Source organism: Agelaius tricolor, unplaced genomic scaffold (genome assembly GCF_023055355.1).
Source record: "Agelaius tricolor isolate 1412-34295 unplaced genomic scaffold, bAgeTri1.0.p SCAF_3, whole genome shotgun sequence".
NCBI lineage: Eukaryota > Metazoa > Chordata > Aves > Passeriformes > Icteridae > Agelaius > Agelaius tricolor.
Window position 1 is genome coordinate 39,698,574 of NW_027269263.1, and position 14,402 is coordinate 39,712,975.

Genomic DNA, 14,402 nt, shown 5'->3' on the forward strand with positions numbered 1-14,402 from the left:
TCCAACCGTGGCGTGAAAAAAATTATTGTCTTTTGTAAAAAGAATGAAAAATCACTTTAAAATCACTTTTTTTTTTTTTTTTTAAAGGAAAGGTGTTGAAGGTCCGTGCGGCCGGGGAGCTGTGCGTGTCGGGGGGCCCGAGGGTGCCCTGCCCGGACCCGTGCGAGGAGCGGCCGCCCCGCGGAGTCCCCGCGCCCCGCAGCACCTGAAGGCGCGGCCCCGGCCCCGCGCGGCGCGCGCCCGGCGCGCTCCCGCCAGCCCGCCCACCTCCACATGCACACACCCGCGGCGGGAGGAGGAAGGGCATCTTTCTAGTCGTTTTCGTTTCGTCAGTTTCATTCACCCCCCTTCTCGCCCCTTTCTCTCCTTCTTCTTCTTATTTTTTATTTTTCTTTTTTTTCAATTATATTTTATTTTATTTTTATCGCTATAATTATTTATCAGGGTTCTTCAGTCGGATCCCGGCGGAAAAGGTGGATCGCTTCTCAGAGGGTCCCCGCGGCTCCTGGGCAAGGTAGGCAGCAGCGGCTAACGCAATGGGAGGGATGGGGCCGCGGCTCCCCGTGCCCCCTTTGTCTCGGCACCGCGGCCGCGCAGCGCGGGCCGGAGCCCGGAGCCCGCCGCCGCCCGCGCTTTGTCCCCGCCGTGTGCGCAACCCTCCCCCATCCCCTGCGAAACGTGTCTGCTCGCCCCTGGTGCTGCCCAGCGCAAACCCTAAAAATGCGAGCAGCGAGCCGGGCGGGGCTCGGGGAGCCCGGCGGGGCGGAGGGGACGAGGGGACGGGCGGCCATGCGGCATCTCCCGCGGCTGGGCGCGCTGCCGCGCCGGAGGCGGGAGGCGATGCTCCCCTCGCCGACTGCTGAGGCGGGCAGCAGTTTGTGGAAAAAACCCACAAACAAACAAAACCCGCAGAAATAAAACAAAAACCAGGCAGTCTGCGGCTACGGGCTTCCGCTGGCAGAGAAAAAGAATGTAGTAATAATAAATGAGTTTGCCCCTTATGACGGCCGGGTCGCGGGTGCCGCAGCCCGGGCAGGGTGCGCGGCCGCGGTGTAGCCGTGCCCGGGGAACGTTCCTGCCTTTCCCTTAAACCCAGCACTGCCATGGGGTCAGTGCAAGTTTTACGGTATTCGGAAAATGCAGTCTGGGCCCATGGCGCGCACGCGTGTGCGTGGTGCCCGTAAATACATAGTAACAGCTGAGGTGGTCGCTTTTCGTGAGCCGAGGCGAGAACAAAAAGAGGCCCGGGTGAATGCCCGGGGTTGCATTGGCTCACGTGTGTGTACGTCCTGCTCGCTCTTGCGGCTGGGGGCTTGTTCCATTGTTCTGCAGAGTTCGTAATGCAACCTGTAGCTAGGATGTGTCTGTTTCCTTGTGAGGGAGGAGACGATGAGGTGTGTAAAGCCGTGCTTTGTTTATGTGACATTGGAAGGACTGAAATAAACCCTGGATCTGGCAGCTGGTTTTATGGAAGGAGAAGCTATAGTTTTCTTGCGCTACCAGCTGAACTCACCTCATGTCCGCAGGCTATTCAAAATCCCAGACTGCTGTGGGGCATATCTACCAACCTTTAGTCCAAATTATAAATAGGAACCTGTGCTCTGCTTCCTTCACCTTCGGGTTTGTTTGGCTTTTACTTGTGCATGAAAGGCAAAATAACATAGAATAGACATTGTTCTAGAAGTAAAGTGTAAGAAAAAGATACCTTTTAGTTGATAAAATATATTGCAGGAATAAAAAACATAACAAAGCAAAAATCCCCTACATTCTGAGGATAACCTTCATAGATCAGAAGAAATAAAAACAGCTGCAGGGGGAGAAAGAAACAGCATCCTCCATCTAAATTTTACTTCATTTGCTACCAAAACACCACCTTCATTTAGAAAGCCTCTTAAAGGACATTCCATCTGTTGCTGAAGGATATAGGTATCAATAACTGCCCTTTCCAGGCTAGGAGCCCCTGCCGAAATGGCGCTGAAATCCGCTTTGCAAAACCTGCGTGAGATCTCCGAACTGCCATATTGCTGGTGAGCAGAGGCCTTCTGCTGAGGCTCAGTGGAAATTCACTGACTAAAATGGGATCTGCTTCACTGTCGTGCTGAATGACTCCTATTTGACTTTGCCTTTTTGGAAGGTCGGGTTTTTTTCTTTTTAAGAGGCACCATAGAGAGAGCACTTCACTGAAGCACACTGCAGCATCCTCTGTCTCGTCACTTGAGACGATTTATGCTGTAGTTGGACCAACTGGGCTCTCCAGGCTGGGTGAGGATGGGAGACGGTTGTTGGCAGTGTGCACCAAGCTGCACATACCCGTGTGAAGACGATTATCCCCAGAGTTTGGGGCTTTCTGCAGACTGCTGTAAAATGTGGAGAATCAATTGTCCTTCGTGCCCAAATCCTGCTTTTTACAAGGGTTTTAAAGGGTGGGAGGGGAGGCAGTGCTCTCTCGGCCTTCCTGCTTGGAGGCTGCTCATCCTGGGTCTCTGTCCTACATTTTGTCTGTGTTTGCTGTTTTGGGAGCTTGCTCTTAGCAGTGTAAGAGTGGTGACTGAGCAGAAATGGGACTCTCTCCTGTGCTCTTCTCTTTCTTTTTAGCATCTTGCTCATTTCTGTTGGAATCTGCGTAGCAATTAACATGATAATAACCATCACTTACAAGTTTGTATTGTGAAGACAAGTGGATGTTATGGAAATATTTAAATATTTTAAGCCTGAATTCAGTTTTCTTTCTGATGGATACTTACTGCTGTGACCTTAATCCAATCCAAGAAGTTTGAGCAGCTGCTCTTGGGAAAAATGGCAGCTTTTACATGTTTTGCAGTTAGCGCTTAAAATATTTGCCCAAGCTTATCAGGTAAATATTGCTTCAAGTCTCTTACAGTCAAGAAAACTGAGGCAGAGAAATTACTTGTAAACTGGGGCAGAGGAAAAGTGAGTTACACATGAATTTATACAAAGGATTCTTCCTTCTGTAGTACAAAAGTTTACTTAAATGGAAATTTCAAAGCTGCTGTTTAACCCTTAGAAATACATCTGGATAGTGTGTTTTCTTGCAGTGACCCATAAAGCCCCACTCATACAGAATTTCCACTTTCTGTGGAAGACAAGAGCGCATTTATTTGTGGCGGTGCGTTGTGGGATCTCTTCTGAAAACCAAGACTGTCGAGAGAATTTCACAAAGAAATATAATTAGGAAAAAATGTGACTATATTCCTCTGCCAAATGCCTTTCCTAATTTGACTGGGAAGGGCTCAAAACAAAAATGTACTCAAGACCATTTTCCTTTATGGCTCATCTTTAAGTGTTTTGCCTAAAGTAATGAATCACTTGGTGAATCAGACTGGGATTTTATGGTTTCTTATTTGCCTTCCTTTGATCAGCTGAGTAGCCTGTCGAAACTTAATTTGGGACTGTCTTCCCTTTCTTCATGGCAGCATGGAAGGGCAGTGTGGAGAGTGATGGGGCAGAGCAGGAACGTTTTCCTGTTGCAGCACAAGGTCGTGCACTACCAAGAGGATGGCTGACTATCCACATTTGTTCTCATCACTTCTGTTTTATGGCACTCTTTTCTGAGCTTCCTTCCCAAGACTTCTGACACTTGTTTTCCAACCCCCTATCTTATCTTTTAACTGTTTCCATCCTGCATGCTGTGGGGGTTGTGAGAGAGAGGAGCCTGGGGATGAGAGGTGGTGGCTTGCAGACACCAAGCAAATGGCTGCAGCAGCACCAAGGCCTTCTGGCCACCACGCTGCCCTCATCCTGGCAGTGCCCCAATGGGCAGGACAGTGCCAGCACCCTGTGGGTTCTGTGTGGCACCTTGACCCAGCTGGGACACCACTGGGGCTGGGGTGAACCCGGTTCCTTCTACTGCTCCTGTGGCTGCAGTCTGCTGCAGAGGGGCAGAGCTGAGGAGCTGGAGGCAATGACATTTCAAGCACTGCAGATGTTTGCTCAGTGGATGTGAGTCAGTCTAATTTCCAAGCTCTTTGTTATCTCAGTGGCTCTTCTGTAATTTCTCCATTTTGTCCTTTCTGTAGATGAGGAGTAAGTCTGGAGCTTTATGTCCCTCATGTCAGGTGTCACCAATGCAGAACAAAAAGCTGATAGCTGCTTCCCTGCCTCCCAGTGTGATACTGTTACGTATAAAGCCTATTCTTGCTTTCTGTCATTTAAGTGAATAGTTAGTACACAGAGTTTCAGTCTCTGTGTTTCATTATTTATATCCATGGTGTCTTACTGGTCATATTGCTCTTCTTTGAAGAAAACTTTCAAAAGTATGACCAAAGAATCACACCTCAGGCTTTGCAGGAATAAAAACAGCTTGTGTGAAACTCGAGTGCAGGGTTCTCATGACTTGTAACTAACCTGGTTTTTCTTGCCAATACTCTCTTTGAGAAGAAAGTTGACAAAAGTCGCATTTTGTCTTTTGAGCAACTTATCTCGATTTCCATAGTTGAAAGTGCTTAGTGTGTTTTGGATATTTACCAGCCCCAAGACCATTTGACTGCAGGAAGTGTGCAGTGAATGAAGTGCCCAGTGAAAGGGCATATTGCAAAAACCATACACAGAGGTGGACTAGATGTTGTCCAGATTGACCACTTGCCCAAATGCCTCTCATGTACTGGGTCAGCTTTTGAGCAGCCATATGCCTTAAGATTACACTTTTGGAACTGTGTCATTTACAGGATATGAAAAAAACATGAATTAAGCCATTGTGATTACTACCAGGAGTGATGATGTTCTTTTTAGAAACACAGCTTCTGACGAAGTGTTTTCTGAGATTATACCTCTTCCATGTATGGCCTAGAAAGGATTCATGCATGAACCAGAAGAAATAGGTTTTCTGTATTATCAAATTTTTTCCAAACATAAAGTTTTTGATCCCATTACTGCTCTTGTGGAATTTTAACAGTCCAGGAAAATGGAGTTGTAGGGATTTTCTTTTTTATGTTTCACAAGTCAACAGAAAAAATTACTACAGTTCCTGGAATATGTTTTAATGGCTTGTGAAGGTCTCTGTGTCCTTGAAAATAATAAGCTTATTTTATCTTCTTGTGTCATCTCACAGTCCTCCTGAAGTTGTGACCAGTTGTAATCTTTCCTCTATTCTGCAAGGAGCACACAGCAAATAAATTATCTGTAATGGCTTTTACAAGACATATCATGGGATATTTAAAGAGAAAGCCAAGCTACTAGGCCAGAGCAATGCTTTTCTACTAAACAGAGGAGCTGGGTCAGCTACCAAACGCAGATCCTTGAGGTTTATTTTGAAGAGTCATTAGCTCTTTGCTGGTCTTCTCTCCGGCTGATGCCTTTTACAAGAAGGAGTGCTTGCCCATTTGAGTCGAAAAATTTGAAACAAGAGCAAAATTCAGATTTGTCCTTTATGATTTACTAAGTATGTGTCTGGAAGAAGAGGTTTGATTGTGAGTCTCTGGAGGTTTTCCTTTCAAGAGGTTAAAAGCTGAGTAGTAGGACAGAGTAGTAGGCACAGTGGCTGAGGTGATTGGAATTTCTGCAGTCACTATTAATGTGATTATTTACTGTCTTTCAATTTGAATTAGGAATAAAGCTCAGCCTAAGAACTCTTGCCAACATAGCATTTTTATTTGCATGTCTTTTAAGACATTTCTTGAATGAAAAGGCCGTAAAAGTACAAATATTACCCTGCTGCTTCCATTAAATCTCAGTATCAACATATGGTGAATTTTTATTAGTTGAAGCAATTTTGGGATTTTTTTCTCACAGCACTAGTGGCACGTACACTTGAGGTGGCAACTTGCTCAGCTATCCCAGCACTGAATCTCCTTTTGGGAGCAAAGCTATTGCAATTGCAGGGAACAGCTCAGTGTGACTGCAGACCCCTCCCATGGGTCAGGGGGTTGTCCCCCAGCAGCAGGCTCTGCTGTAGAGGCCAAGTGACAGGTCTGGAGTGGACACTGGATTTGTAAGGAATTAAGCTATTTGACATGATCCCTAACCTTTTGGGATTTTAGATTTTATTTAGGCTCTGTGATTTGTCACATGAGTGAACTTGAAGTTTAGTCTAGGTGATTTGGGGATGAAATTCATGTGACCACCTATACTCCCTTGACTGTGGAGAGTGCCCTGAGTAATTAGCAGTGACAGAGGGTTTTCTCTGTATATCTCTAAGATAAAGTTATTGCAAAAATTTTGTGATTTGCATAGTGTTTTATTCCTGGTATCACACTTGTATCACCCTTTGTCTCTAAATCTTCAAGCACTTCACAAACTGAGTGTTAGTGTCGCTATTACCATCTTAATTTTATAGGTGGAGATGCAGAGGACATGTTGGTTTTACTTTGCCAGAGATCTGTGATGAGTTCATGCCATGACAATGAAAACTTAGTTCCCAGCCCCACCACTCTCTCCTCACCCACCTCATGTTTTGACGCTGAGATCAGGTTTTCTCATACTTGGCAGTGCTATGCATTATTTCATTCACGATTTTTTTGTTTGTTTGTTTTTGTTATGGTGTTTTTTTTAGTAAATCACTTACCCTAGCAAGAACCTGACACATATTCAGAGATATGCCCACTTTTATGGTGCTTCAGGAGCAACTTGTCTGTCTGAAACATGAAATCTTGCTGGTGCTTCAGTTTACTCTAAGATTTTGCTCTGTCCTATAGAATCATGGAAGGGTTTGTGTTGGAAAAGAGCTTCAAGATCACCTCATTCCAACCCCTCTCCCATGGGCAAGGAGACGTTCCACTACACCAGGTTGTACAAAGCCCTATCCAACCTGACCTTGGAACAGTTCCAGAGATGGGGCATCCACAACTTCTCTGAGCAACCCGTTCCTGTGCCTCACCACCCTCACAGTGAAGAATTTCTTCCTAATATCTAACTTAAACCTGTCCTCTTTCAGTTTAAAGCAATTCCCCCTTGTCCTATCACTACATGCCCTCGAAGAGTCTCCATTCAATTCGTTTTCTGTAGAAGCAGGGTTTTGATTGAAACGGACAAAGCTTGCCACTTTTGTGCTGCAAAGATTCCTTGGGAATGAAGCAGGGAGCTGTGTTGCTGCCAGTCTGGTGCTGTAGTGTTTCAGGGACAGAGGGGCAGAGGGCGAAGCTGGAGCCACACGTCAGTGAGCTGTGCAGCCGCTCTCCGGTGCGCTGCTTACCTCACATGGCTGCTAATTTCAGCACCTGCTTCTGAAACACTTAACGGGGAATTTATTAAGCCCAGGCAATGTCAAGGCAGTTCTGAAAATCCTCCTGGGCATCATGATGCATAACGGTGCCCAAAGGAAAAGCTTCTCTGCTTGAATCTCAGCTGAACCTTTTTACAGGCTTTAAAATGCCAGGGGACCCAGATCCTGGTACAGAGGTTGCCGGGTCTCTTAAGAAATTGTTTATTTTAGGAACTCATGGTCACAAGAAACTACAGAAATTAAGTGGGCTTGGTCCTTGCCACCTCAGCACTTGCTGTCTCCTGTGGCTTTATCCTTTTATAAAAAGATTGTGCTTCTCTTCCAAAATAGGTAGACTATTATATCCCTGCAGCCTCTGGGAAGACTGTTCCAGAATGCTAAAACCACCCTCTGCTTGCCAGTCTGCATTTATTTATCAGTAGCCTAAATCAATTTTTATTTTTTTAATATTTTATTGTGCCAACATTTTAATACCTGAGTAGCTTTCTCCTGCTATCTGTAGTGGAAATCTCTTTTGCAGAGGAGTTGAAAAGTACCCAGCTCACACACCCCAAACTCTACCCTTCCACCAGGCAGTGTTTGCCACTATAACCACATGCTTAGCTGCTCCTTCAGTTGAAGAGAAGGGATCCTGCTGTTAGCCTCGAGGGTAGCCTTTAAACTTGGCTCCTGAACTTTGGACAGGATGGGCTCTTGAGGAATTAAAAATGGCGTTTCTGAGAAAGAATTTACAGGGAAAAAGCTGTTCATTTGCAAAGCTATCTTCTGTGTGGTGGGGATGTGGTATAAAACAGAAGTACTGGCTTCTGTAAACTTAATTTGAAACAGGCAGATGTCATAACTGAACGAGTGAACTACATCCTCCTGTCTCGCCCTGCAAGAGCCTGGGGATGCTCGTGCCTCTGGTTGCATGCAGTTCGATGGCTTTGAGGTAGCCCTGAGAATTAAAATATCCCCAAACTAATCTGGTGTCTGAGGGTTCACCACGTACCCCAGGCTGAATGCTGTTTGGCAATACTGCAGGAAATTCATTCACAAAATGGGAATTGAGAGAGTTGTGGTGCAGGAGCTTGTTTGTGAGTAACATGCTGTTGCCTCACTACCACGCTGGAGTTGTAGCTCAGCCGAGGGTGGTTGGACTCCAGGAAAATATTGGTCTTTCGGTTGCTTTGCATTGCTGATGAGGAAGTATGTCACTGTAGCAGGCTTCTCTGATCTGCCTTTGGTGTTCCTCTTTGTGCTTTTATGGAACACATCTATCAGAAGAGACATCACCTGGTCTCTAGATAATAACTGCTTGACACAAGGTATACATTGCTCTTTCTTTCTGTGATACATGAGCTTAGGGATTTTGGTTTTTTCTGTTTCTCTCCTTGTTCATAACAAGTTTAACCATCCAAAAATTTGAACAAAGCATCCACTGCACCTGTGCTTTCCCAAAAATCCTTAACAAGTTGGAATACATGTGCTAGTAGCACAGAGTACTGGGATAACTCTATCCCTCTTTGTATCCCACTTAGAATCAGCATAGATATGTATTTTATATTTTTAAGTAAGAATGGAGAGCATAGAGAGGACAAACACCAGATATTGAATTGGGACAGACTTCGACAAGCAAATAGTTTTTAGTCCTTAATTTGAGGTTAATCTTTTTTCCTGAAACAAACAGGGTGGGTTTGCTCACAAGTTTAAAAAAATTACTGTCTTCAGCAATAGATTGCAGGACAGGGTAAATTTGTAAGGTTAGTGAGGTTGATCTCATTAAGACATACAAGGTTACTATTGTTCAGCAATATATTTAGATAATAACATGAGGTCCATATAACAGTACAAAATTGGTTGGTATGGATGTCCCTCCAGTGCAGGTTTCACTGGTTTTTCCTGGTGATATTGCCTGCTGGTTTTGGTATACATCTTGGGTTTTTTCCTTTTGTTTTATTTAGGTTGTGGACACTGTGGCTCCAGTTTACTCACAAGATACCAACCAAACACTAGTATTTGAAGATCCACTTGGATAGGCACAGCTCCTCACCCAGCATGCCTTTCAAAGCTGGATTAGAACTGACCGAATTGCAGAATATGACTGTCCCTGAAGATGATAACATCAGCAATGATTCAAATGATTTCACAGAGGTGGAAAATGGCCAGATAAATAGGTGAGTATTTTTCCACTGACGTTGCCTCTGCTAAGAAACACACTGTTTAAAAACAGCATTCTAATTTTCAGTATGTATCTTGAATTATTTATTACCAAGTCATGCTCCATTTGAAGATGTAATTTGAATTTCATACGTAACATCTGTTGGGCATAGGCTGCAATAGCAGATAAAGCAAACAGAGTAGCAATTTATTCATCATTTTGAATCTTTCAAATTAGTCTAATAAAATTCATAAACATATAATGCAGCAAAAAGCCAAAATTTTAGATGCTTCTTTGCTTCCACACAGCAAAGAAGTAATAACAGTATGATGGCATAATTTTGGGGAAGTCTCTTAGTTGACTTTTCATCTCTGGTATGACAATTTTAGCTTGTCTGGCCACCTCCATGTATCCAAGCTTCTGGTGTGGTTGGCAGCAATTGTAGTTCCAGTCTGTGTTTGCAATTTGACAAGATAAACTGGGCAGCAGTTTGCTCCCTTGAGGCAGAAGTGGCAAGATGGTAAAACTCTGTCTTACACCTAACTCGGATCAAGGTTAAAAATTGCATCAATATTGGTGAAAATTCTTAGTTACAATTATTATCAATACAATTATTATCAATACAATTATTAGGCTGTTGGCTTTTTCTATAAGCTTACAGTCATTTCTGAAGAGCTGCCTTCTCTCCAGAGAGCAGTTCTCCAGCCCTTCCTGCCAGCCTCCAACAGGTGCTGAGCCATCCAGTTTCCAGCAAAGACCTGCTGACAGACCCTGTTTGTATTTTGTGAGCTGTAAAATAGGAAGCTCTGTTTTGATCAAACTTCCTGTTCAAATATTGCAAACCAAGGTGGAGCACAGGGCCAGTCAGTGCCTGCATAGGGATCCAGCCCTGCTGGGAAGCCTGTGCCAGCACATTGTTGCGATCCCTTCTGTGGGGCTGCCACCACCTGTTTTATGATCTTTAAAATCTTCTTCTCTTGCCTTTTCTTCCTGTTGGCAGCATCCTCTCCAACTACGTGAGAAACTCATTTTCTAGAGTTAAAATGAAATTCAGAGCTGGTTTTTCCCAGGCGAGGTTAGAGTCAGTTGTGACACTCGCAACTGCATGGGTGGACAAGGATCTTGGTGACAGGTGTGGGAATAAGCACCCAGCATTGTCCACACCATTCAAGTAGCAAAAGCAGCCAGCCGTGCCGTGGGACAGGGCAGGGACCCGGCTGGTGGCGGGGGTGGGGGCAGGAGGGTGCCAGCCCCGGGGAGGGGAAGTCCTGGGGCCGTCGCCGGCAGGGCGGGTGGTGCTGTGACCGCAGCGCAGCTGCGCTGATGAAGATTAGAGCTGGTCAGGAATTTTCTGATGCAACTGCTTTGATGGAAAGTGCCAAAATGAAACACAAACCACTTCTGTTGAAAAGAAAAAAAAAAAAAAAAGGCAAGAGAAAGACAAAAAGCCCGCCAAGTTTGCCAAAACAAAACAGTTCCAGTATGAACCTGCTTGCTTTCCTGCTGGTTCACGTTGTAAGGAGAGGAGCTATGGGGCTGACAGTGGTAAATTCACTCCCCGGAGGCTGTTGAGGATTTATATCCTTGAGACAAGGAGTGGCTATACCGGGCTGGCTGTGCCTCCCCAGCACTTTGGCTGATGCCATCAGTAACTGTTATGGGGAAAAACCCTGCTGGCACTTCATTGTCAGTGAATGTTTATGGAGGGTGGGGAAGGAGCGTGCTGTATGTGCCTGGTCCTCTGTGGTCACCATGTGCTCTGTGGAGTTAGGGCATAGTAAGTGTGGCAAGATCTGGGCTGGATCCAGACTGCCTGCAAAAGGAAGAAGAAAAGTGGAGTGATGAAAGAGGGTCAGAAACTCAGAGGTAGAATTTCTAATTACTGTTCTGGCTCTTAGGGCAAGTTAACATATTTCACAATTTTCTATTCCTTTCTGGAGAACTTGCTTCCTCTGCAGAAGAGGATATATCATTTGTCTATAGGATATAGCATATTATGGTTCCCTTAGTCCTCTGCCCAGGCAGTCATGGGACAGCTACTTGCATCCCATGCATGACTGTTTTGCCCTGTATATCCCAGTTTGTTCATGTCCCCCTCCATGTCCAAACCAAGAGTTTCAAGGCAGCTGGCACGGACCAGAGCTTCCAGTGCAGCAGCAGGCTGGCACCAGTGCAGCCCTGCCAGCATGCCCTGGGGCTGAGGCTGTCACTGAGCCACCCACAGCTGCTGCCCTGTGCAAGCACCTCCATGCCATCCTGTGTGACGAGCAAGCAGGCATATCCTGCTCTGCACCCGTGCATCCTGAAAGGATGTGGTTAGTCCCTTCCTATAGCTATTTTGGCAGACACCTATTTTTCCATGGAGTAAGAGGTTAACAGGCATAGGGAGCAACACATTTTGTGCTTCCTGGCACGTGATGTGAGGCCTTGTAAAATGCCCAAGTCCATCAAAATCAGTGGGACTTTTTCTGTTGATTTCACTTGAGCTTTAGATTAGATCTCTAATTTTCAACCAACTTACTTTTTTTATTGTTTCAACCTGTTTGATTTTGCACTCTGTATTTAATTTCTTTTTTTTTTTCTCTCAGGACGTAGTTTTTCCAGCTCAATGTAGAGCAAATTTTTAAGGGTCTTTTGGATGGTAACACCAGGCACAAGCTGTTTCCAAAGCTGGCTGTAAACTCCAAATATTTCTTGATCTTGGAAAAGAATCCTGTATGTTCCTTTGGCTTTCCAGCCTTTTCTGGGCCTAAATATATGTAGGGAGGGGATGTTGATTTGAAGAGGCTGTACTACTAAGAGGGCTTTTTCTTTGTATGCAGATGTTGAATGGGAATGTCTTCTGAAAATGTCAGTTCAGAAATTTGCATGAAACCCAGACATGGATTTTGTGACTTTTAACTATGTCTCCTGGCTATAAACCTTGCCATCTCTGCACATAATTGTAAATCAGTATTTAGATAGCCTACTCCTTGACTATAACTATGACAATGGTCTCAAGAGGTTGATGTCTGAATGCCTGTCTTGGTTTACAGTTGCTAGTAAGTTATCAGCACCCCTTGTTCAGTTAACAAGGTTGTTAGTAGGTATGCTAAGATCTGGTCCAAGTTTCATAGTGTAAGTCAGATCAAGCTTTCCTCTGCATTTCTTGTTCATGCCTGCCCTGGAAATCTTTGCCACTGCTCAAGTTAGCATGTAGTTTAAGAAGCTGCCTAAGGATAAAGTTCTGTCATCTTGGCAAAACTAGCTTTCCCTAACAAATGTTTAAGGCATTATAAAATACCATTTTAATTTAATTATATTTAAACGTATCCGAGATGGCTAAATGGTTTTTGGCTAACTCTGCTTAGCCAAAGTGGTTAGCTTGGGGGTATCACCTTAATCAAACATTTCTCATTGAAGTCCTTAAATAAATTAAATTTGGAAACCATAGTTAAACATCATCCTTTTTAAACCGCTTTATCAATAAGGCTAAGTTTCTACTTTGCACTAAATCAAACCAGGAAAAGAATTAGATTAAGATATTCTTTCCAGGCCAGCTGTGAGGCTTCATGCATCACAAGGATGAGCTCATTGTATCTTGGCCAGGATATTTCATTAATGTATCAGAAAAGTTTTGTATAGTCTTTTCCTGCTCAGCTATCATACAGGAAACACAACAGGAAAGCAGAAATATGTAAGAACAGGTTATGTCTTTCAGTGATGGGTAAAGCATCGTTTGAAATGAAGACAACAAACAGTGCAAATGGATTTCATGCTTGTCAGGGAGTCTCAAGGCTTTGATGGCACAGACAGTCCTACAGTGCATTGCCACAGCACCTCTCACAGTTGGCCTCTGATCCTTGGGAGGGCTGGCAGAGGCGGCGTAAACAGGCGTTTCACTTAATTTGTGTCATCTTCATAAAGGTCAAAAATACAGCATTCTGTAACAATGAATGGCTTGTTTTCTGAGCACATCTATTAAGCAGAGCAGATGCATGGCACAGTTTAACTAGAAATTCCGGTACTCCAGCATATGTTTCCTTTCATATGCTCTAAGGGAGAAAAACCGCCCTGAAATAATAAAAAAAAAAGTTTATAAAAAGCAATAACTTGATATAATTTGTTTCTGCTGAATTCATTGGATTACCTTCCACTGTACTTTTTTTTCCTTTTCATTTTATTTCATTTAAGATCAGTAATATTTTTCATTTGTGGAAAAATTTTCTGGCATGTGGTATAGCCACACCAAGTGTTGTCCCAAGGCAGACTTCTGCTCTGGACTTGCAGGTTAAGTTGTCTGCAACAGCAAATGCAGCACAGGCAGAGCCCACATCCCCCTGTACTGCAGCACTGCTGGGCTGTCCAAGCAAGCCATCCTGGGGCTGGGAAGTCCCCCATAAGAAAGCTGGGCTCAGTGCTATGTCCCTCATTGTTTGGGGTCCCAGTACCCTCATTCCCATGTCTGACTCTGCCCTCCTGTACACATCACACAGAAAAATGGCAAAAAGTGCAGTTTGATGTGGGGTGGATGAGGAGCCTACTGGGCAACAAGCCAACTCCATTTTTACTCTAGAACTAACTCAGAAGAAAGTACTTTGGATCAATTTATCAAATCAGACTAGTTCTCTCAAAGTTGCATCCAGAAGGAAATAACATGTTTGTTGGCTGTGGAAGATACCAGCTTTGCAGAAGCTGTTTATTCTGTCAGAAGTATTCTAATGGAAAGTCCCGTGGTCACTTTTATATTCAAGCAATGTCACTCAAGTGTTGTCTTTATCCTGTATTCGTTTTTTAACAATAATTTTCATGAAAGTTTAATACCAGAAGACAATAATAATAGTGTGCACAAATTCGTTATTTTTGTAATTATTAAGGGGGAACTGGCTGCAGAGGGATGAGCAGAACTGGGGGGAGCAGACTAGTGACTTCTATCATAACTCTTGACAAAATCTAAAATGACACATGATCTCCATAAAGAACAGAAGAAGGCAAAGTCTGCAGATGTTCCCAGCAGCAGTTACAAATCCAAAAGAGACAAAACTTTTCTCTGTGCTCCTGCCTGTACAAATTGCCTGCAGGGTGTTTCGAGAGAGAGCTGGAATG

The 14,402-nt window shown here is 44.2% G+C and overlaps 1 protein-coding gene across 2 annotated transcripts in view; it reads left to right on the forward strand.

The window, feature by feature from the left end:
• The first annotated feature begins 210 nt into the window (after nucleotides 1-210).
• The window catches only part of SLC38A1 (solute carrier family 38 member 1), a 42,846-nt gene continuing 28,654 nt past the window's right edge, over nucleotides 211-14,402 (forward strand). For both annotated transcript variants that reach the window (XR_011678637.1, XM_071423550.1), the window contains exons 1-2: nucleotides 211-514; nucleotides 9,121-9,333. Coding sequence is in view for 1 of the 2 variants with exons in the window: in XM_071423550.1 (XP_071279651.1) it covers nucleotides 9,215-9,333 (119 nt within the window). In the remaining variant the exon portion in view is untranslated. The remainder of the gene's footprint in view (nucleotides 515-9,120; nucleotides 9,334-14,402) is intronic.